This window comes from Mauremys reevesii, linkage group 4 (genome assembly GCF_016161935.1).
Source record: "Mauremys reevesii isolate NIE-2019 linkage group 4, ASM1616193v1, whole genome shotgun sequence".
Lineage (NCBI taxonomy): Eukaryota > Metazoa > Chordata > Testudines > Geoemydidae > Mauremys > Mauremys reevesii.
Window position 1 is genome coordinate 99,433,006 of NC_052626.1, and position 23,951 is coordinate 99,456,956.

Here is a 23,951-nt window from a genome sequence, read left to right on the forward strand (position 1 = left end):
CAAAATTCATAGGAGTCGATGCAAGATTTTCTGTTGACCTCAGTGCACTTTGGATCAGGTCCTAGACGCCGATCCAGATCTGATCATTTTGATTTGGACCCTTCTGTGCTTAAAACCATTGTACCTGTTGTAGAGAGGATGCTTATCTGGCAAAAAAAAGTTTGTATTGCCATAACATGTTCACAAAGAGCCTTTTCCGGCTCTCTTTGAAGTCAGTTGAGAGTCTTTTCATTGACTTTGGAGGGAGATAGAACAGACCCCAACACAGCTGGCTTTTGCCACCATGGCTTCATGTCTGTGATAGGTGCTTCTCCAACAAATAGGATGTCAAGTTGTTCATGTTTTTGCAGCTACCTTCAAAGCCCAGCAGCCAGTCCTTGCGCATTGGGAACTGGTCTGAGAGGAAGAGCCATCGCTTACCACGACTACCCAAGCGACACAGCCATGATGACATGCTGCTTCTGGCTCAGCTTGGGATCCCCTCCTCCCCTTCCAGTCTGAATGAGGACAGTCTGAGCACCACAAGTGAGCTGCTGACCACACGCAGGGCCAGGAGGATCCCTAAGGTAATGGCCACTATAGTATTGTCCAATTTCTGTATCAGTCACAAGGGTCCAGCCTTGGTTTCACTTTCACTAAGGCCAGTGTGTGTGAGTTGTCACAAGAACAGATCCTCAGCCCCACTCTGGCTGTGCGAAGCAGCCCTTTGGTTGGCTTAACTGGCCCCTTAAGAATTCCCTCTGCACTGGGGAATGCTCTGATGATGTGGAGACGCAGTAGTGGCTGCTGTTCCATCCCACCTCCTGCCCTGGGCCTAAGGGACGTGCCTGAGGAAAAGGACATATGATTAAGGCATCCTTGCCCCACTGTGATCTCAGCTGCTAGAATGGCCCCTTGGAACTAGGGGGCTGCTAGCTTAAGTTAGAACAGCCTGCAGGCTGCTCTGATATGTGTTGAGTATTTGGCAAGGTGCAGATTGGCCCCAGGATCTGGAGGCCACAAAGATGGCTTAAATCTTCCCATGTCCCAGTAATGAGTTTCATGCTGTGCGCAGCTCAGCCAGTCTGGAGGATCTTGCCCAGTATGTCTGTACAGCATTTATCCATCAATTAAGTCTTTAGTTTTCCCTGTAGAAAGAAATGTTGTGTCCAGATTTGAAACAGCCAGCAGAAGAGCTAGGAACTGTGGGGAGTAGAAGGAGATCTCCGTGTTTACACACATTTGCTGCATGCAGTGGAGCTGGCATGAGAGATCCTCCCCTGGAGGTGGGGTGGCTCTGCATTGCTCCCAGCTGGGCCTGGGCCTTCAATGTGGCCCAAAATATTAAACACCCTTTTGCCAGCCTGACCTAGCTTGATGTTTTATTCAGCTTTTCCACTGTTTAAAACAATCACATGATTTTCTGAAAGCTCCATAAGGCCGAGCATTGTACTGTACCTCACTCAAGGAGTCTGAATTTGTAACTGTTGATCTGTCACTATTTATAATGTTCAGTACGCAGCTTAGGATTTTCGCTTCTTTGTTTTGTTTATTACAGCTGTTCCTAAGGCAATCTCCACTGACCTAACATGGGCCCTATGCTTGACTCACAGCCTGTGCAGTCCAGATCAACTTGTCTTTACAGATACAAAATAAAAATGAATTAAATTTGGACTCTTTCGGCCAAATAAAAAGTTTCAAATGTCAAGTGGGAAATGAAATAATTGTCTGGTACAATAGCGTCAAGGAGGAGAGAATAGCCAACATGTTTATTTTTAGCCTGTGAACAATGCTAGTTTTTATTGTACATTTCACTCTTTCCTGTTCAATAAAGGAGTGTTTTTAAAATGATGTAGCTATAAATATTGTGTGGACAGAAGAGGAACATTTTTATATTTCTGAAATTCTGCCTAAGCAGGAAGCAAACTAAAATGAAGGCAACTAATTATATGCCCTTAAATAATTATATCAGGGCCAGATTCTGATACCCTTACTAACATTGAGTATAATACCTTACTGCAGGAGTAAGATGTTACTTAGTGGGACTTCAGTGGCTCAACCCTGGAGTAAGTTATTACTCAATGTCAGTAAAAGCGGCAAAATTTGGACCTTAATTTTGTACCTCTTTCTTCCATTTGTTTCTCTGATTTAAAGGGATAGTGTCATCTTGAAAATTACCATTGTTGCCAACTCTCACAATTGTATTGCAAGTCTCACAATATTTGATGTTTTCTTAAAGCCTCAGCTCCTGGAATCATGTGATTATGGGAGAACCTCAACTTTCATTAAAAGAAAAAATTAGTTTCTAGCCCTTGTGGAGAAAAGCTTGAAAATGTGACTCCCAAAGACACAAAAACTAAAAGGCAATAAATTAATAAACAACTATCTTTTTAAAATGTCATGATTTTTAAGTCAGTGTCATGGTTTTAGGGTGGCCTGACATAGGGTATTTGAAGAGGTGGGTTTGGCGATACTAGAGACTACTTGTGGAGTAAGGTACTACTCAACATGAGTAAAAGCAGCAGAATTTGTCCCTTTAATTTTGTACCTCTTTTTCCTCCTTTTTGTTTCTCCAGTGAAAGGGACTCTGTTAACTTGGAAATCATATTTCCATCAGAAAATTGTGTACCTCTTGTTATAACCACCCAAGCTGACCTGAACTGACTAAAATTGATCAGCGAGAAATTATTTGTTCCTCTGCTTACTTTGTGCATTTGACAGTGCTTTGTGTGAAGTCAGTTTCACTGTGCTCTTGCTGGTCAATTGCACTGATTCTCAGAGCAACCTGGCTGGGCCTTAATGTAACTGAGAATCTGCCACCCAGTATGGTGACATCACTCTGATATGCTGCTCTATGGGGAGTTCACATCCATGCTCTTCCCCAGGCGTTGAAAAAGGGTCTTTGCTGACAACAGCAAAACTAAAACTGAACGGGTCACCGGCAGGCATGTGCACAGAGAGGAAAGGGAAGGGAAAAGATGAGCAGGGCCCAAATGTGTTTGGTGCTGTTGCTCTCCTCATGTGGCCAATAGTCCTTTCTAAATATCAGCAAAGGAGCAGGCAGGACAAAGTCTTCGCTTTTGCAATTTTTTCTTTTTCCTTGATTTTCTTTTGTTGTTCTTCTTTTTTCCAGAAAAAAAAAGCTTCATGATTGTTTTTTCCGAAGGAATTAACAAGAACTCAGAATACAGTGTCCTGTTTAAAGGGTGCTTGGTCAGGAATTTGAATTTTTAGAAATTAGTCAATTTGAGGAATTTCATATTGACACAGTACCTTGGAGTGGTCTAACTCATGTCTTGCCCTCCCCTCGCAATCCCTGTGCTAATTACATAGAGTCTGAACCAGCAGGGCTAAGAGCTCAGGCTCCATTTAGGGAGAGAATATGTGCGTTCAGGTCCCACATCAGGCCTTTTGCTCAGATTCAGTGTTGACGTTGCTGTTAGAGGCGTCACTGCTCAGAGGAGTCATTAAGCTGAAGTCCCCCATGTCAGCCTCCATTGCTTTGGCCTTAGAGGTAGAAGCTAAAGAACCCTTGACTAGTCCGAGGGGAAACTGCAGGAGTTCTGATCACCACTTCTCAGTAAAACAGCTTCTAATATCCAGAGTTGTAGGGCAGCTATAGCTCTATGCAGGACAGCTGCTGCCTTTGTACACGCAGTGCTTGGGCCCGCTGAAGTCAATGGGAATCTTTCTGTTGACTTCTGTGGGCTTTGGATCAGTCCACTAGGCACTGCGGTCCCAGTATTTAACTCCTTCGGAGAAAGTCCCTGGAACTACCCTTAGACTGGATGGTGCTGTGTAAAGTGGTGAAGGGAAGTGAGTAACCACAGCATGCCCACTCATTGCTGGCATCAGTAGCCTTGTTGAACAGCCTCCTTGGGATGTCTGTCTTGTATGTAGGTGGGATTTCCTGGAGCGGCTTCGGCCAATCAAGATTTCATCACTCTCATGCTGTTTGTAGCTGTACAGCTTCTAGGCCAGTAAAACCAGGAATGAGACCACAAGCAGAGCAGCTCCAAGTGGATTTCAGTTCATCATTACAAGCACAAATTGTACATGGGTTAGTGAGCAGCAGTTTGTTAGGCAACAAATAATGTCTTGCCTATAAACAATTGATTCTGGGCCAAATTCTGCTCACATTTATGCCTGTGTAGATGAGGTCAGTAGTGTCACCACATCAGAGTAGCTGAGATCGGAATCTGAACAATGATGAAAATAAAATTTGACATCAAAACTGCATACAAATCTTTCTTATAGTATTCATAACAAAGTTGAACAGCGTGATCTTGCTATCAGATTGAGTATAGGAGTTAGTGACTCCTGAGCTCCAGTCTGTGCTCTGTTACTGACTTTCTATGAGGCGTTGAACAAATTGCTTAATCTCACTATGCCTCCATTTCCTTTCCTGTAATATGGGGATAATACCTACCTTTTGTCAATCATGTTGAGATCCCACAATCCAAATGCAACTTATATTGACTCACAGGGGTATTGTGAAGATTTCAAAGAGCTTTACAGACATTAAGCAATTAAAGTACTGTTTAAGTGCTAATTCTTAATTATAACGTCTGTGTCAAAGTAACTGGGGAGACAAGGTGGGTGAGGTAATATCTTTTATTGGACCAACTTCTGTTGGTGAGAGAAACAAGCTTTTGAGCTTACACAGAGCTCTTCTTCAGGTCTGAGAAAGGTACTCAGAATGTCACAGCTAAAAACAAGGTGGAACATGCATTGTTTAGCATAAGTTATTAATACATATTGTACATATTATACATATTGTATTAATACATATTATACATATTGTAAGAGACCATTCAGGGCGAAGTGGCCAGTTAATATCTCTGCAGTCATAGGACAAAAAACAGGGCTTAGTGGGTTTCAGATTGTTGCAATAAGCCATAAATCCAGTGTCTTTATTAAGTACATGATTTTTAGTGTCTAGCAAAGTTATGAATTTAAGCTCCCAGGCTCATCTTTTGAGGGTATTATGGAGATTTCCTTTGAGGATGAGGACTGAGAGGTCAGATATGGAGTGATCACTTTATGAAAAGTGTTAGCCCACAGGTGATATTTGTCATTCATCATTTTCCTGTGTGAGTTCATTCAGTGACTGTCTGGATCCACCCACATAGTTGTTATTGGGCCATTTAGTGCACTGGATGGAGTACACCACATGTTGTGATAGGCACGTGTAGGATCCATCAATCTTGAATTGTGTGTTGTGAGGGATATTTGATCATTGTAGCAATGGAGGTATGCCTACAGGTTTGGTATCTGTTGTTCTGGTGGGGTCTGGTGCTGCTTTGAGTTGGTGTGTTAGGAGCTTGCTTCTAATGATGAGCTTTGTGAGGTTGTTTGATGCCCAGAAGAGAGGGGTTTGGGAAAGAGTTCTTTCAGGATGTGGTCCCCATCGAGTATGGGTTGTAATTGTTTTATGATACTCCATATGGGTTCCAGTGTGGAATAATATGTAACAACAAGGAGCATGTGGTCAAAAGGTTTTTATTCTGTATTGAAGCAGATGGCCCATTCTATGGTAGAATCGTAGGGCTGGAAAGGACCTCAAGAGGTCATCTAGTCTGGTCCCTTGCACGCATGGCAGGACTTAATATTATCTATTATGATCTACTTCTCTGGTGGAGTGTCCTTGTTTGGTGAAGGTGGTTTTAAGTGTGTTAAAGTATATATCCCTGACTTTCTCCTCAGAGCATGTTCTGTCGTTTCTGTCCATCTGTCGCTTGGCTGTAGGTAACCAATTTTTTGGTGTGTTTGGGGAAACTAAGAGGTCTGTGAAGGTAGGTGTGATGATCCGTGGGTTTCTTGTATATAGTTGTCAGTAGAGTTCCATTGCGGAAGCTGATTGTGGTGTTGAGGAAATAGATGCTGGTGTGGGAGTGTTCTAGAGAGAGTTTGATGGTAAGTGGGAACCATTTTGCTTAGTGGTTTGAGCTACTTAGTGAATGTTTTGCAGCCAGCCTGTGTCTCTTGTATTTTGAACAGACTGACTTCCTAACAAACAGTTCTTGTCAAGGTTAGACCTGCTAAGGAAGAAGTCTTAAGTATGCTTTACCAAGGGTTAAATTCTGCTTTGGTTAGCAGTGGGAATTTGGAACCTGACTTTGAAAAGCTTTTACAGGTGAGGGTAGACTGGAGAATGTAGTTACAGCACCGCTGAAGGTCAATAAATACAACACAACTTTATGGCAAAACCCTATTGGCCAGATCCTCAGCTGGTGTAATTAGGCACTAAAATCAATGGAACTATGCTGATTTACACTAGCTAAGGATCTGGCCCTGTATTGCAAAATATTTCACAGAATTGGAGTCAAATTATGTAGTCCTTAGTGGAGCAAACGATGTCCCTGATTCAGGAAGGGGCTTTACCCCTAGATAAAGGAGAAAAGGTATGTTTTCAGCTGAGATTGGAAATAAGATGGAGAATTATTGAGGAGAAAAGAGACAGGAAGGCAGTTTCAGATGGCAGAGGCTGCAGAGGACAAAGCTGTCATGCCAGTAGTGGCCAGATTATGTGGAGGGTCAGAAGGAAATAAATGAAGATACATAAAAGATTTCTAAAGAGAAAATGTTTACACTTGCTGTTTGTTTGTCGTCTTGTGACAGTGTATTCTAATGTGTAACCCTCCTGGTTTCTTTTTTGCAGCTTGTACAAAGGATCAATTCTATCTATAGTGCAAAAAGAGGGAAAAAAAGATTGAAGAAGCTTTCAGTGTCCAATATTGAGACAGCATCACTGCGAGGTATAACACAAATCTCTTGGTCTAATGAGACAATACGGTACTTTATCCATGTGAATATGATAGGGATTGAGTATCAGAGGGGTAGCTGTGTTAGTCTGGATCTGTAAAAAGCAACAAGAGCCCTGTGGCACCTTATAGACTAACAGACGTATTGGACCATAAGCTTTCGTGGGTGAATACCTTGATGCCATGCAACCTCCTTTCAAAAAGCTGAGAACAAGTGGAAGTGCTCAAAACATTTTTCAAAATGATGCATCCACCCGTGTAGTTTTACACGGGGGGGATTCAGTGAAACAAGCTTTGCTGTAAAGGGGTCTAAACCTTTGTACTTTCAGCTAGGCTGTGCCCTGCATCTCAAGCATAAGAATAATTCTGTTTCAATTAACAATCTCCACAAAGGGATCCTTGGAACCACTGAGTCGGTGCAGTCTGAAACTCTGGCACAGGGTGTGCTGATCACAGGGTTAAGCATTGAACCTTAGCCAAAAAATAAACCTCTAAAAAAGTTGTTGTTTTGCCTTTAACAGACACCTCTTTATCTCTTTTGCAGATGAGAACAGTGAGAGTGAAAGTGACTCAGATGACAGGTTTAAAGGTGAGGGGTCAGTCCGCGTTAGCTTCCAGTCAGTCACACTTGCAGTCCCCCTCAAAATAAATGCTCCTTTTATTGCATGATGTTCCTCTCCATGGGAGGGCGTGCAATTTGATTTCCTCTTTGAAACCTGCTACTCCTGACTCCATTCACAAAGTTTGGAAATGCAGGATCATAAACATGATGTAAATATTGGAAATCAGGTGCATGGTGAACTGTGAGGGCCTAACTGATTTTAGGGGAAGGAGAAGCCATGAAACATAGTGAGGAACCTGCTTTGATAATGCCTGGTATGCTGGCACTTTCTTTCCAAGATGCACTTGCCTGTGTGTGTGCACAGATATGTCTGCAGACTCCAGATAGTAAAAACTACTATAAGGTGTGCATCCAGGGCCGCCCAGAGGATTCAGGGGGCCTGAGGCAAAGCAGGGGAGCTGCAGCGCTTGTACTCACCCAGCAGCGGTCCAGGTCTTTGGCGGCAGAGGGCCCTTCAGTCACTACATGTCTTTGGCAGCACAGAAGGGCCCCCGCCACTGAAATGCAGCCAAAGACCCGGACTGCTGCCGGGCCAGGGCTCGCGGGGCATTTTGGCGGAGGGTGGGGGGGGCCTTCAGTTGCTCCACGTCTTTGGCAGCACTGAAGGGCCCCCTGCTGCCGAAATGCCGCCGAAGACCCGGACTGCTGCAGGGCCAGGGCTCGCAGGGTCCCTACAGGGCCCAGGGCATGAGGCAAATTGCCCCACTTGCCCCCCACCCCCAGGCGTCCCTGTGTGCATCAGGGAGACTAGCGTAGCATCTACATGCAGTACAATTGGCTCAAGCCTGAGGAATTACTCTCTCGTTTTCAGGAGTACTGAAATTCAGACCAAACTATACAAAGGAAGGAAAGCAGCAGGGTTCTTCCTCTGCACCAGCAATTGTTTCTATTGATTTTCTTTTTATTGATTTAAAATACCCCACATTATTAATCATAGGGAAAAAGAAAACAGTAGTGCAGAATTGTGGCTCTGAGCTGGGGAGTGGAATGCACAGTTTTGTGTGTGCCTCTGTAATGGGGCTGGAGCTGTCTTCGGTGCTATCAGTGTCCCGTTCTCTTCGGGAGAACTGAGCAGACAGATGGCTGATAGGGCACTCTGAGAAAAGAGCTTTCAATTCCGGGTGCTAGTGATGTGAGTATGCGCTGTGTGGTCAAAGCCAGATATTTCCCTGTCATCCTGTTTAATTTTAGCCTGAAGTTTGGGTGCACTGTAACCTGCCTGCATGCCTAGAAGCCTCTGTGTAAAATGGAGACAGCATGTTAAACCTTACCAGTCACATTGCCAGTACAGAGCATGGGACACATTTCATAATGTGCCTGTATAATATCTTTCTAATTGAAGAAGAAGCGTCTCTGGATAGTAAATGGCTTGTGGAGCCATTCCCCACTCTCTGAATTATGTCAGGCTGAGTCCTGGCCCAGTTCCCATGGCAGTAAGAGTCCCATGGAAATAGGCTGTACATGGGAGTGAATGGTGTGGGGAGAAAACCGCTCCTGTTCTCTGGGCAGCTGTCAGTGAGCTATCGCTGCCCTGAACAGCTTGATGCAAATCCTAGTCCTGCCTCTTTCTGCAGCAGAAACCACAGGACTTACTTGCACCCCAAGGCGTGGCTGGAGGAGAGAGAGGAGTGTTGGGACTGGGCTCCTTCATTACTTGAGGGAGCATTGGTGCCTCAAGATAGAGTTGGGAGCTTCTCCCCTCATCGTTGTGGGGGATCATCAGTCTGATGGGTCCATCTTAATACAGTTCTGCCTGTTGCGAAGACTGGGTTATGGCATCACCGGGGGCAGGTGAAGGAGAATGGACATAGCCATGTCTTTTTGCACATGTAGGGCCAAATTAGGTCACCCGTGTGCAGGATCCTGGGGTGGAGAGGTGAGCATGAGGATGCAGAGAGCCCTTTCCCACGTAGTGTCTGTGCACAGGAGGCTGTAGTTCGGCTGCTTGCATTGCCCAAGCAATTTGGGGGCTGCTGCTAACATGCTAATGGGAGCATGTTAGGATCAGAGTTGGGTGTGACCATAACTTCATCCCTGCCCTGCACATTAGATGGTGTCAGAAGGGCAGCCCTGTGGGGAAATCGAGCTACCCCTTTTCTAAATGCCTTGGGTCCCCAGGAGCTTGCTGCATTGTGCCTTGCATATTAGAGAGCCATGGTGTGTTTCTTCAGCGTTGCTAGGTGCCCAACACGCCACTCCTTACAGGCCAGCAGATGCATAATTTTGGTTCACGTTAAATTCCTCGATGATAATCAGCAGCAGTGGGATAAAAACAACAGAAAATGTTGCAAATACGCCAATGGGGGTTGTAGCATCAAGGTGTAGTCATTAAAGATTGATAGGCTGTGTTACTGGCCTTTCCTGATCTAGCCCAGGTCTGAGTCTGATCTGTTACCCTCACCAAGCCCGTTGACATCAGTGCAGTTGCAGGCATATACACAAAAGCACAATTTAGCCTTATATGTGTAGAACAAACAGAACTTTGGCAGGGTTAAAGTTCTATGAGCTGGAAATGATTCCACTAGCTTAGTGTTGCATCATTTCAATTCTTGCAGAAGGCTTTGATTTATGGGTGGAATTAATAAGAGAGAGCACAGCATGAATGTCTACTTTTAAAGGGGAACATGTTTGGACTAAGATCTTGACAAACATCAAATCCTTTGTGAATGTCTGTGGTTTACATGTCAGTTCCAGGTAACAATCTTTCTTTCTTTTTTGTAAATACTAGCTCATACCCAGCGTCTCGTCCACATCCAGTCAATGCTGAAGAGAGCTCCTAGTTACCGCACCCTGGAATTGGAGCTGATTGAATGGCAGGAGCGTGAGCTGTTTGAGTATTTTGTGGTAGTGTCTCTGAAAAAGAAACCTTCTAAAAATACTTATCTCCCAGAAGTGACATATCAATTTCCCAAGGTAAAGCAACAACCTACTTTGTTTGTGGTTATCTATTTTCAATGCATTTAAGATGTTTTGGCTAAGATCAATAAAAGGAGCAAGTAGGAATCGGCTTTTAAGCTGGGTCAATAGACCTGATCTCTGAATTTATCCGGAGCTTTCTGTTCTAAAATACTTCTCATGTTGAGAGTGGGGAGAAAGAGGCTGGGCTCTTTCAGAAATGTTTTTCTTATTCTACAGCATGTCCTTTCCCAGCACTGAAGAGTTTGGCCTAATTGTGAGCACTTAGTTGCTGAGTTTTAATTCGGTTTCCAAATATTTCATAGACATTTTAACCAGGTCTGGCTGCACAGCATTAGGGTCTGATCCAAAGTCCATTGAAGTCAGTGGAAAGACTCTTAATGACCTCAGCGGGTTTTGGATCACACCCTAACAGCAGATGCTGAGTGTGAGGTAGGTTTGCATTTTGAAGTGCTGAGATGCACTGGTTTCACAAGAACATCAGGTGACTCTGGGACAAAGCTGTTTCAGATGAATTTTTAAAAATGTTAGTCGTTATAATTAGTTTTATTGTGGTAGCTCCTAGATCCCCCATCATGGATGATGGCCCTGTTCTGTTAGGCATTGTACAAAAACAGAACAGGATGGTCCTTGCCCCAAGGGGCTAATTAGGAAACCTATTGCTGAGACTGTTCATTACAAATGACTGACTTGCTCAAGCTGGAATCAAGCGAATCTGATTTCATCCACCACAGCTTGAAAGGCCCACCAAGCAAGTGCGTGAAGCAGAGGAGCGTCTCAAAGCCATTCCACAGTTCTGCTTTCCTGATGCCAAGGACTGGATCCCAGTATCAGAATACAACAGGTAAACCCTCCTGTATGTGTCTCTTGCTCAGTGTTGTTGGTGTGTACCTGTCAGAGTGACAGAAATGTCCTTGCCCATGTAAGGAAGTAGCAGTTTTGAGTCTTGGACATTTCACGCTCAGGAAGCGAGATATATAGATATGGAACTTAAAACTATATCTATAATATTTTTCCTCCTTGTTTTGTCTGATTCACAAACCTGTGTTGTTGGGGGGAAGCAGTTGGAGGGTTTATCACAATGCCAAGTCCAATTGCAGAAATAGATCTGTGAAAAAGCTGAAAGACAGAGGCTGATTCTCCTCTGCGTGGCACCGTGTGTAATCATTTAGCCCTCGAAAAAGTGAGTGCCAGATAGATGTAAAACTCTGTGGGCCAGATCCTTAGCTGGCTGGAGTTGGCATAGCTCCATGTGTTTCAGCGGAGCTACACCAATATACATCCTCTGGGGCTCTGGCCCTACCATGCTGATTGCACAGAGGTAAATGGTTACATGAGAGGCAAGCCAATGGAGAACCAAGCCCACTCTCTCCTTTTCTCACAACAGAAACCTCCAAAATGTGTCAATCTTATTTTCCTGCGTCACAGGTTTGCAGATGGATGGACAGAGATGAATCACCCAAAATATGATATGAATTTTTAATATATGTGGAATGACATGTATGTCAGTAAAATAGGAGGTTCTGTATAGTATGTCTTGTGTGTGCTTTTTGTTTCTGATGTCACACCACAATAGCCTTATGACGGCACAACCTAAGTGAATTACCACAGCCAACAAGCAAGTGTGTAACATTTCATTGGCTTGCATGGCTCATGCCACATAAGAGTACAGTAACAGTAATGTGTTGGCTATAGCATGGCTATGTTACTCAGTGCTCGGAAGTATGCAAATTATTAGATATTAAAACCACTGAAGGAGCATTAGACCCCTGTATATTTTACTTGCTCCAGGCAAGTGGGTAAGTAGAATTGTGCTATTCCCCGTTCAGACAGGGATATGTGTATCCAGGGTAAGAAAATTGCTAGGGTTCTTGTTGTGCTTTATGAAGCCAGAGCAAAGCACTTTGAATGAGGGAGAAAAAAAGCTTAAATGGTCAGATATGGGCTAAAACCGTGGCCCAATTCTCATTTACACTGCCAGTGCAATCAGGGGCGGCTCTAGGCATTTTGCCGCCCTAAGCACAGCAGACAGGCAGGCTGCCTGCGGCGGCGTGCCTGCGGGAGGTCCTCCGAAGCCGCGAGACCAGCGGACCCTCCGCAGGCAAGCCGCCGAAGGCAGCCTGCCTGCCGCCCTCATGGCACCGGCAGAGCGCCCCCCGCGGCTTGCCGCCCCACGCATGCGCTTGGCATGTTGGGGCCTGGAGCCGCCCCTGAGTGCAGTCTAAAGAGGCCTTTGTGTAAATAAGAATTAGATGCTATATGCTTTTGTAAGTGGAATGGCCAGGTCCTCAAGTGCTGTGTGGACACTTTTGTGCTTCACTGCTGCTAGAATCCAGCCGTAGATCTGACATATTTCAACCATGGAGGGTTGCCCCAGTGCAACAGAGATCTTCTGGTCATCTAGAGCTGGTGTAGAGGCTCAGTACCACTCCTCATCATGGATGCCAGAGGAAAGAGGATGTGGTCGGGATATCTCTACAGTGCATGGATTCCCAAATCTGGTTTCAGATCCTTGGGGCCATTTGAAACCAGCATAAGTCAGAGCAACCATACTTGGTGCACATGGTAATCCCAGGATCAAGGAGTGTGAAGGTGAGCTTAGCATTCCCCCTAGTCTTGTGCTGGGTGCTCTTTGGCTGTAGGTGAGAAGCTAGCTCTGGTTCTTCAAACCTCTCCTATATATTTAGGGTTCAAAAGGGAACAATGTGGTAGAAATCCTACCACCTGCATAGCACAAAAAAACCCTCCAGAATGACTAGTTTGAAAAAGAAGCAGCTGTCTGTCAATGCTGTGTCCATTTTGAAATACTTATCTGTCGTGGAAGCACCTCAAGGCACTTCATACTAATCTAGCCACTAATTGAAAAGAAGGCAAAACAAAAGCTGTATTCAAAGGGTAGATTAACACTTCTTCCTAGGAACTCATTACAATCCTGCCACCGTAACAATAAAATCTGGGACAATCTTTATTACAGTGAGACCTTCTCTTTCATGCTGACTGGGGAAGATGGCAGCAGAAGGTTTGGTTATTGCAGAAGATTACTGGTAAGTACATCAACTTGAGCTCTTTCCAAGCACAAAATTCAGTTGTCAGTCAACATTGCAGTGCATAGTTGTAGGCATGTCTTTTGCGGGCCAAAAGGAAAGCTGTTCCCAGAACTCCGAGAGTTGGAAAGATAACAAGGTCAAATACAACAAGAATTGTCAGAAACCTTTGTCTGAATGAAAGAGAACCCAAATATTTCAAGAAGGTCACAAAACATTTCCCCCCTTCATTGGCACCCGGTTTCAGTTTCAACCAAAAGCAGAAATACCATACGACCACAAAGAAGGCTATTCTCGTGGTATTTCTAACATGCCTAATTCTTTCACAGCCCTTTTCATTTCCTAGGTGCGGCACAAACATTAATTAATTAATAACTCTTCAGCACCCCTGTGAGGGTTGTCACCCATTTCAGAATCAGGAAAATTGCAGTAGAGGAGTTAAGTGACTTGCCCATGGCCACACAACAAGCTAATGCAGTGCCATGACTAGAACTTGGGAAGCCCAGGTTGTCAGCCTCCATTTCAGTCCTTTCACCTGAGTTCATCATATAGTAATCGATTTAGAACTGCAAAGGGGGAGTGGGGTTGTGGTATTTTATCTTGGGCCGATTCTATGCTGACATGGATCCAGCATACTTTAGAGCAGCCTAGCTCTCTTTTGAGAACTTCAGTGGAATTTCATTGGCGCATAGGCCGTTTGCTGGATCTCTGGACAAGGGTGAATTTCGCTATCAGTGTTGCTGGACTTGTAAAAGGGTGCCTCCTACATAGGAATACTATAGAGGAAAGGGGCTTTCTGCACTGAGCCCCATCTCCCCTCCTAATGCACCCAAGCAGGGTAGGCATAATTTGGCTCTTAGTTAATAGAGACATTGGCCGATAGACATACTGCAGTACATGTGTTTCTGATCCTGTTCTTGCTGATGTCTGTGTCAAAGCTCCTGTTGGGAACAGCATTGGGCCCTGTATTTGTAAAAGTTTCAGTAACATAAATACAAAAACAATGCGCTTGTCAGTTCTGTGGGCAATATTTCCCAAGGATGGCACCTATATATCCCGCCTTTTGATGTGTAAAATACACGGGGGAAGCACAATATAAATGAGAAAGGAAAAAGTTTATAGCTAATAAAGGGCATGAGCTACAGTGAAACTAGGAAAGGTTAGTATGGGAGAGGATGGCTGGGGGAGTGAATCAGAGGTTGAATAAATGGGACACCCAGAAGATATCTTTATGGGAACAAATAAATGAAATAAAGATGGAGGCCAGCAGGACAATTCAATTACTTTTCATATGTGCTACCACTTAAAAGTAAATATGTATAATTTCATAAGTTTAGCAAAGCCTTCTCAGGAAAAGTTGGCTAAAATTAAACTGTGGAAACTATTCAGTCCACAAAATAAAGGTTGTTTAAAAGTACCACATTTCTGCAAGTATCAACAAGTCTATAATCTTGCACAAATCTCACTTTTGATTATGGAAATCCAAGGCATTAGCTCCTGGATTAGTTTGGGATTTGATATGCCCAAAATATGATATATTGAGGAAAACATAATTATCTTGCCAGTAGACATTTAACCCAGTCATTTTACACACTTGTGCATTATGGGGAGAAATTTATAGACTTTACAAATCCATACGGCAAAAAATAAATATGAGATCTTGAACAACATGCCCTTTCACCTACTTGAGAGAAATCAGCATATTGGGGAAATTGGCAGAATAATGAGATAAGCAATCTGGAAGATATCTATGCTGACACTATGTTTAAAGTATTTGATCATCTGAAGGACAAATAAAAGCTGCACAAAAAGTACTTTTGTAAATATTTGCAGATGAGCCACTGTATAAAATCAGTCCTGAAAGATTCAGGCTTGGTTTTTTTCCCAAGAGTAAGCATTTTGTAAACTCATTTTTGTAAATGGATTCTTTGCTTCAGTCTTCACGGCTGAGGATGTTAGGGAGATTCCCAAACCTGAGCTGGCTTTTGTAGGTGACAAATCTGAGGAACTGTCACAGATTGAAGTGTCACTAGAGGAGGTTTTGGAATTAATTGATAAAACACACATTAAAAAAGTCACTCCAGAGATGGTATTCACAAGAGTTCTGAAAGAAAAAAAATGTGATGTGTTATGAACTATTAACCACAAGGTGTAACCTGTCCTGTAAATCGGTCTGGTACCCAATGACTGAAGTTAGCTAATGTAACAATAATATTTAAAAAGGGCTCTAGGGGTGATCTACAGACCGGAGACCGTAAGTCTAACGAGGGCAGGCAAAATTAGTTTTGAAACAATAGTAAAATAAAAAAAATCACAACAAAAAAAAAAAACAAAAAAGCATATAAAAACATTATTTCTGTAAAAGGAAATCGTCGTCTACTATCCTAATAAGTTCTTTGAAAGGACAACAAACAACATGTGGACAAGGGATCCTGTGGACATAGGATTGTGAGAGATTTTAGAAAGCCTTCACCCAAAGGTCACCAAAGGCTCAGGCTTAAATAAAGGAAAGGATGGATAAAAGGAAAGGTCCTCCTTTGGATTGAGAACTGAAGGAAGGACAGAGGGAACAAGGAAAAGAATAAAATGGTAGAATGGAGAGGAGAGGTAACTAGTGGGTGGTGTGTAGGGGTCCCCCTAGGACCAATCATTCAATTTATTCATAAAAATGATGGAGAGAAAGGGGGGGGTAAACAGTGGAAAAAGAGTGCAGATGATACTAAACTGCTCAGATAGAAAAGAAAGAAAGAAGATGAGAAAGAAAAAAAAAGATCTCAAAAAAAAAACAAAAAAAAAAAAAAAAAAAAATGAAAAAAATGGCATAATGTGGTTAAAATATAATAAGTAAAAAAATAACAAAAAACATAAAAACAAACATAACACAACATAAACATAGATATAAAGTCAGGAAAAGAGTTTGGAAAAGATCTTGGCGTTATGTGATGAGATGCTGAAAAAGTGCCAGCGCAAAAAAGGAAGCAAAAAAAAAGGAAAAAAAAAAGAAGGAGAATATAAATAAATAGAGATATATATTATTATATATATATATATTATATACTATATATATACTGTGTACAGACATCACAAAGATGATGTCAAAACTCATAAAAAAAAAAGATCTAAAACTAGAAAAAAAACAAAAGAAAAGGAAGAAAAAAATGAGGGGGGGAAGAGAGAGGAGAGAGGGAGAGGGGGAGATAAAGAGGAAGAGAAAAAGAGGAGACACTTGGAGAAAAGAGGAAAATATAAAGATGTTGAGAGATATAAAAAGAGGAAGAATGTTGAGAGTTGGATACTTGAACTAGGGGTCACCAAATGAAATTAATAGCAGCAGGTTTTAAAACAAATAAAAGGAAGTTCTCTTCTTGCACAGCGCACAGTGTGGAACTGGAACTCCTTGGAGGAGGAGGTTGTGAGGCTAGGACTATAACAATAAAAGAAAAGGACTGGATAAATGGGGTGGGCAAGTAAGTAATGGCTATTAGCCAGGAGAATGGTGGTGAATGTCCTAGTCTCTGTGAGAGAGAGATGGAGATGGGGATGAGAGAGAGAGAGATTGATCATTCATTGTTGTTTTCACTCACTCTCAGGGGGCACTGGCATTGGCCACTGTGGATACTGGAGATAGACGGGCTAGATGGACCTTTGGTCTGAGCCTTTCCAGCTTCTTATTATGTGTCATTACTACAAACATAATTGATGCAGGAAATAAGTATAGAAGATTTAAACATACTTGAATGATCCAGAGAATTACCAGTGTAGATCCTTGAAAAGCATATGGGAAAGCACATTGTGGAAAGAATATTATGGTTATAACACTAAGTGTCAGAGTGAGATATAAAGCTTAAAAAGATTCAAAGAGCTGTGCTTCAGACTGCTGACTAGGTCGCAACACTCACCACGGAGTGTATAGGATGGAATAAAGTGATAGTAAGTATTGCTGAAGATGTGCAAATATGACAGGTTGTTAAAGACACATGCTGGGGGATTGCTCATATGTTTTAAAATATTGACATATTAAGGGATCATTCAGAATGAATAATTAAACAGATGATGCCAGTGACTCTGGAGTGCTGATATTAAATGACATGTCCAGATTGAAAAGACTGAAAACAAAAGATAAATGCCAGAGCCAGTAATATAGATTGGGATTTTCAAAGTGCTCAGCACTGGCCTAAACCTGCTCCCTCTGACATGAATGGTGGGAGCAGAGTTAGGCCAAAGCTGAGCACTTTTGAATATCTCGCTCATACAAGCTAGAACAACATAAACAATATACATGGAATGACAAAGACTTTCAGTGGCCAAAATAATAATGTTAGACATTGGAAGGCCATTGAGCCACCAAGAGCAGAAGAGCATTAGCAGCTATTGCTGTATCTGAATGAGCAGATCACACAGAACACAGGATGAGTTAGAATGTCCGGAGGGCATGTGGAAACCTGTCTTGGATCTGGTAAACAATAAGAGAGATTACTTTTGCTGATCAGACATTCTGAAATAATATAAGGAGAAGTGACTCGTGATGTACTGATCAGTTCTAACCCAGCGCATGAGGAACAGCCTGAACAGGCGCCTGTGGTTTCTGTAGATCAGCAGCAGGCCAGCACCTGTTTTATAGGAAATTTATGAAAAATTGATGGGTGTGTAGAAGATACACCTCTACCCCAATATAACGCGACCCGATGTAACACGAATTCGGATATAACACAGTAAAGCAGTGCATTGGGGGGTGGAGGGGGAAGCTGCTCACTCTGGCGGATCAAAGCAAGTTCGATATAACGCGGTTTCACCTATAACGCGGTAAGATTTTTTGGCTCCCGAGGACAGCGTTATATCAGGATGGAGGCGTATAAGTAAAATGCTGTAGGCTAAAGGTTATTAATTCTTCAGGGAAGTAGTTGATCATTATGGGGCAAATGCTGCACCATCTGCTGTGGGTGCAGAAAGCCTCTGTGGTTAAACTGGTGCCGTCAGCTATATATAGAGAGATGGGATTTTGGTGGCTACCTAGAAGGTCTGCAGAGCCAACCAGGAGCAGCCCAGTGGATCCCTGTGCCTCGGGAGAAGGGGAAACAGATGTTGTTGAGATGGTGCTAAAGGCTGTGGTCATTAGGGGAGAGTAGTGTTCACCCCACAGTTCCACTGCTGCTCTGTGGAGGATTTCTCTTCCTCCCCACTGCAAATCTCAGCACATTTGGGGGGTGGTGTTGCCTCAGGTGACACACAGTCCAAAATGGTGCCTTTAAAGCCTGTGCTGCACAGTTACGTGCCCACTGATCTATTTTGCATAAGCAAATGTGGGATTTGTACATGTGACAGGGACCAGGCAAACTCTGAAGGTACCATATATGTGCCAAGTTTTGGCTCTCTAGTCTAATTCCATTTCAGCGTTTGTTTGCAAAACTTTCCAAGCAACTTTTGAAAGCAGGAGTTGAAGGGCTTGCTGCACAGGGGTTGCAGGTGCAGGGTCAGGCCCTAAATCCACTTCAGAACTGCAGCGTATGTCAAATAATATAAGCACTATTTTTCTAAAACCCACAATACCTGACTTACAATGTGTATGAGCACTGGGCTGTAATGCGCCTCATTCAACTATAAGAAACACTGGAAGTGTGCTTTAGGACATAAGGTAACCTGCCCAGAAAGGCTAAGGAGAAACCTCCCTCATGGGCAGGTTATTCCATAATTGTCAATTATGGGGTTTCTTGGACCTTTGGCTGAAGCATCTGGTAGTAGTCGCTGCCAAACTACCTGGACCACGGATCTGATCCAGCATGGTAGTTCCTATGATCCTATTTTTTGTGTCTTAGTTTCTGGGGGGTCTTTATTTGTGAGATAATTGTGTCTTTTATTACCAGGCATTTTTTAAGACTGTTTTATTTTGGGACATGGTCATCTGAACTGCTCTATTTATTTTATTTTATTTTGCCTTAGATTTTTTCCAGGATTTTCTGATAAAAGCCTCCTGCAAAAGCACCTCAAGGGATACAGTAATGATTATATTTTGTTTGTACAACAAAGTCCTACAGTGTATCCATTTTACATATATTTATATTACATTGTTTCATTTAAAAACAGGATTAGAGTGGAATGTAACCTATTGTACCATAACAAACAGCGTTCTAAATACAGTAAGACATTTTCCAATTAAAACCTGATACATCTAAGACAACCATGGTAACAGTCTTCGTAGTGATCTGATATGAGAATTTCCATTTGAGGTAAAAGAAAGTGTCTTATTTATATCAGGCACATTACCCCTTACCTGTTTTAGTATGGTTAGTACATTATCCCTTGTAATAACCCAAGAGAGTGTCAGTTTCAGTTTTGCACTAATGATTAACTTTGTCTCATATAATTGGCTTTTGTCAAAGCTATATTAAATAGCAGCCTGTTCACTGTACACAGTATTTGTACCTGTTTTTTGTTTTTGCTTGGTTGGCTTTTTTGTTATCTTGCTGTAGTACCTAGAACATGTACTGAATAAAAATGTGTGAATTTAGACCCCGTTTCTTGACGACCTACGTAGCTATTTATGCCTGGACAAAGTGTGTGTAACATGGGTATGAAATGCTATTGCAGGTGTGAGTGAATGGAGAGTTCCAAACTGGTAGATTTTGAACCCACTTTCCACAGGTGCCAGGCAGTGGAGAATCAGCCCCTTAAAGTCTGAGTGTGTCTACATTGCAGCTGGGAGCAAGCCTCCCAGTTCAGGTACACAGACACTTGCTAGCTCAGCTCAAGCTAACACACTAAAAATGGCAGTGTGGCTGTTGTGGCACCAACAGAGGTTTGGGTTAGCCACCTAAACTCAGACCCACCCACCCAACCCCCCGAGTCTGAGCTTGCTTGGCTAGCTCAAGCCTCTACCAGTAGCACAACATCCACACTGCTATTTTGAGTCCACTATCTTGAGGTGAGCTATTGCAAGTCAGCGAACCCGAGCTAGGAAGCTGCTCCCAGCTGCAGTGCAGATACACTCAAAGGGTCTCACTTTCTCCTGGCTTTCATCTCGGTTCTGCTGGCAGAATCCCCTAGTGGTGGAAAATTTTGCCAAATCTTTGTTGTGAAGACCAGAAAGTGGGTAGAGCCAGCAGGACCATGTGCTGTGGCAGATGGATTGAGTCAATGCATCTCCTAGGAAGCCTGTGCTTCACTTTTAGGGAATGCTGGCTGGACCTTTCAAGCTGCCCTTTCCCAGTGGCACTCCAAGGAGAGTCACAGCAGTAAACTATCCAAGAGAACACAGCATCTTAACTACAGTTCCATGTCATCTCCACAGACATCTCTGGCTGTGCTGCTGCAGAAGCTACTCCTTAGGCTGAGGGGTTGTAGTTCTTCACAGGCTGGGTTTTATTGAATTATATGATATCCCAGGACCATATCCATCCCAGAAACATAGTCTCAGCCAATCACCATATTTTTATGATTATTATTGATTGTCGTATTGTAACGCCTAGGAACCCCAGCTCTGGGCAGGACCCCATTGTGCTAGACACCTGCGTGTGGGTTCCTGTCCCATCTGACCTCCAGAAAAGTTGAGTTCTTAAAATAAACCACAAGTCCTGATCTCCCTGAAGGGCAGCTTCATCCTGTTGAAAAGGAGAAAACAGCCCAATGGGACAAAGTTTCTGTTTCTCCTTCCCCTCTGAGGGAAAGCCACACTTCCAGGACTCTCCAGTTGAGGGCATGGGCTGAGACAACCACGCTCTAGAAATCAGGGAATGGAGCAGGGAGCCCCAACACAAAGTATTTACAATAAAATAAGAAAAATGGCCTATAGGTGAGTCTGGTTCATCTCGCCACCTGATGGGGCCACACAGGGGAGTTTACTGTGGTCCTGGAGTGACTCTTGTGGGCTGCAGGCTGAAGATGGATCCACAGAGAGTTCATTGGCAGGAACTTTCCTCCCCCAGCCTTCTTGACAGCTCTGTAGATACCCTGTGTGCTGGCTTTAAAAATCCATGTTGATCTTCTGTAGCAAAGAGTCTTATTCAATGATTAGAGAAGAATGCAAGCAAAATCATTTGGACCCAGATCCCCAAGTCACACTCCATTCCACACCCCTTTCCCCCATGTTGGGAGGGTGTTTGTAGGAGGGGCAGGGGCCTGTCAAAAAATGTGGCTCTGGATCCAGATTCTAATTCTAAACTCTGACGTTTGGTGCATTCTGCTCCTCGGCTTTGGTTGAGACCCCTCTCTAGTTCTGAACACATTGGCCTGCTGGAGGGGCCATAGCCTGTGCAGCTGAGGGGCTATGAGTACACTGGGCTGGGCTCAAGAGAAACAACAAAAATCGGATCTGATGCACAAGCTGATGGCTGAGCTCTTTGCTGTGAGCCTGCTTCACATTCTGTTTTTCTAATGCTCTCAGCCTTTAAACCAAACCAGCAGCAGATCTGAGCAAACCTCCAAAGAAAGGGGCCCTGCTGTTAAAAAAGAAACTGTCAAACCTCATCTAATTTATGCAGCAGAATGATGGCAGGCAGATTCTCCATCCCTTTTGACACCATCCTCCCTTCCACGCACCCTTCGTTTGGTTCATTCACACACGCAGCTTGTATGCTGCTGTACGTCAGAACCCAGCAGAGGAAATACATGGGGAGATTTCTCTGGAATATGTTTTTGAAAGTTTATATTGTTGATAGGACAGGACCACCCTTCATTCCAGAGCCTCTCCCTCCCTTATCCTGACATCCTGTTTGAATTTTGGCTTGGGGATGCATCCCTTGATTGCTCCAGTTTCAAAACAACCCCAAAGCCAGGTGGGATTAAAACAAAGTACAATTTCCAATCTGCTGCAAGAGTGAATGCGTACTGTGAAAGCATATGACCTGACCTGCCGTCTACACTGCAGTGTTGTACCAAAGTCTAATCTGATGTCTCTTTTGCAGAATATCCCAGTGATACATTCCTGTAGTCAAAGATCTGTCATCATTTCAATTAGAACTAATTGTGGCTAAAGCTCCAATGGCTTTGATTGGGCTCATTGGGAATCTGAAACATCAGATGCCAATCCAAAGCGAATCCATGTATTTGGTAGGTCCCAGGAAGCCATGCAACCCTCCTTCCCCACACAGCATGCCCTCTGCTTCATCTCCATGGTGTTCCCTTCTCACACAATCCATAGCAATCTTTCACTTCTCCCTCACAATCTCTTCTTGCTAGCAATACCCACTGGCCTATTGGGGATCTTGAGGTGATGGCTAACAGGTCGCCTTTTCTTCCTTTCTCCCATTTCAGGAGGTGTCTTTTTCCAGGAGGCCCTTTGCTCCATTCCTGCTTCTTTGAGCTTGGGTGTGGGGCCATGATGCACCGTTCCCTTTCCTACCAATTTGCTGGGCCTGTGCCACACCCCTATGGAGGAGCAGAGGAATGCAGAAACTCTCCATTAGTCCTGTTGCTTCAGGCCTTCTGAAGTGAAAGTGCTATGGAGCAACTGGCATTCCCCAGTATATTATGGGAGTCTGAAATTCTCAAAAAGGAGTCAGAGGATGAAGGGAGCTTCCTGCCCGTTTTGGTGTCTTTACTAATCCAAACAACTAAATTATTAATTTGAACAGCTGGTCTCACTTTCTCCCAGCTTTTTTTGCCTTACTTTTAAAGTAGGCGCATACGCGTGTGTGAACGGCCAGGCAGTGAGATGGTAGATTAGACAAGAGACTCTGAATAGCTCAGCTAGATTTCAAGCACCCGGGAAAGAAGGTCTTTTTTAAAACAAAAAGAACAAGGAGTACTTGTGGCACCTTAGAGACTAACAAATTTATTTGGGCATAAGCTTTCGTGGGCTAAAACCCACTTCATCAGATGCATGCAGTGGAAAATATAGTAGGAAGATACATATACACAGAGAACATGAAAAAATGGGTGTTGCCATACCAACTCTAAGAAGACTAATCAATTAAGGTGGGCTATTATCAGCAGGAGAAAAAAAACTTTTGTAGTGATAATCAGGATGGCCCATTTCAAACAGTTGACAAGAAGGTGGGAGCAACAATAGGGGAAAAGGCTCCTTTTTAGCATAAAGAGCCATGGTTTCGCTTAGACTTAATCTCAAAATACACCTCTACCCCGATATAACGCAACCCAATATAGCCCGAATTTGGATAGAATGCGGTAAAGCAGTGCTCCAGGGGGGCGGGGCTGTGCGCTCTGGCGGATCAAAGCATGTTTGACATAACGCGGTTTCACCTATAACGCAGTAAGATTTTTTTGGCTCCCGAGGACAGCGTTATATTGGGGTAGAGGTGTAGAGACAAAAGCAGGGTTTGCATCAGCAAAGTCCAGGGTAAACACTGTGCAGCAAGGCTGCTTCAGTCTTTGTGCTGGCCAAGAAACTAGCAGAATCTCCCTGGTGCTGATCCTCACCCTTCTGTTTCACAGCTCAATTCGTGGTGGTTTATTTTCATCCTCCTGGGAATCAGTGCCCTATTGTCTGTGAGACTAATTAGGATTCCTGCAAGCAAGGCTGGAGGAAGACTAAGAATGTACTTGGCCCTACAAAAACAAAAAACTCCAAGTGCTTCATTCCCCCTTTCCTCAAGGAAGTGGGCAGTATATGCTCTGCATTCAAGCTGACTCCCAGCTGTCCCTTACCCAACAGCCCCATACTCAGAAAGGGGC

At 43.5% G+C, this 23,951-nt stretch overlaps 1 protein-coding gene across 14 annotated transcripts in view; it reads left to right on the forward strand.

Annotated features, from left to right (window-relative positions):
• DENND2B (DENN domain containing 2B) overlaps nt 1-23,951 on the forward strand; it is a 307,999-nt gene that overhangs the window by 217,802 nt on the left and 66,246 nt on the right. For all 14 annotated transcript variants that reach the window (XM_039538757.1, XM_039538759.1, XM_039538756.1 and 11 more), the window contains 6 exons: nt 351-566; nt 6,641-6,737; nt 7,288-7,332; nt 10,094-10,278; nt 11,016-11,125; nt 13,256-13,325. In XM_039538757.1, coding sequence (XP_039394691.1) covers nt 351-566; nt 6,641-6,737; nt 7,288-7,332; nt 10,094-10,278; nt 11,016-11,125; nt 13,256-13,325 — 723 coding nt within the window. The remainder of the gene's footprint in view (nt 1-350; nt 567-6,640; nt 6,738-7,287; nt 7,333-10,093; nt 10,279-11,015; nt 11,126-13,255; nt 13,326-23,951) is intronic.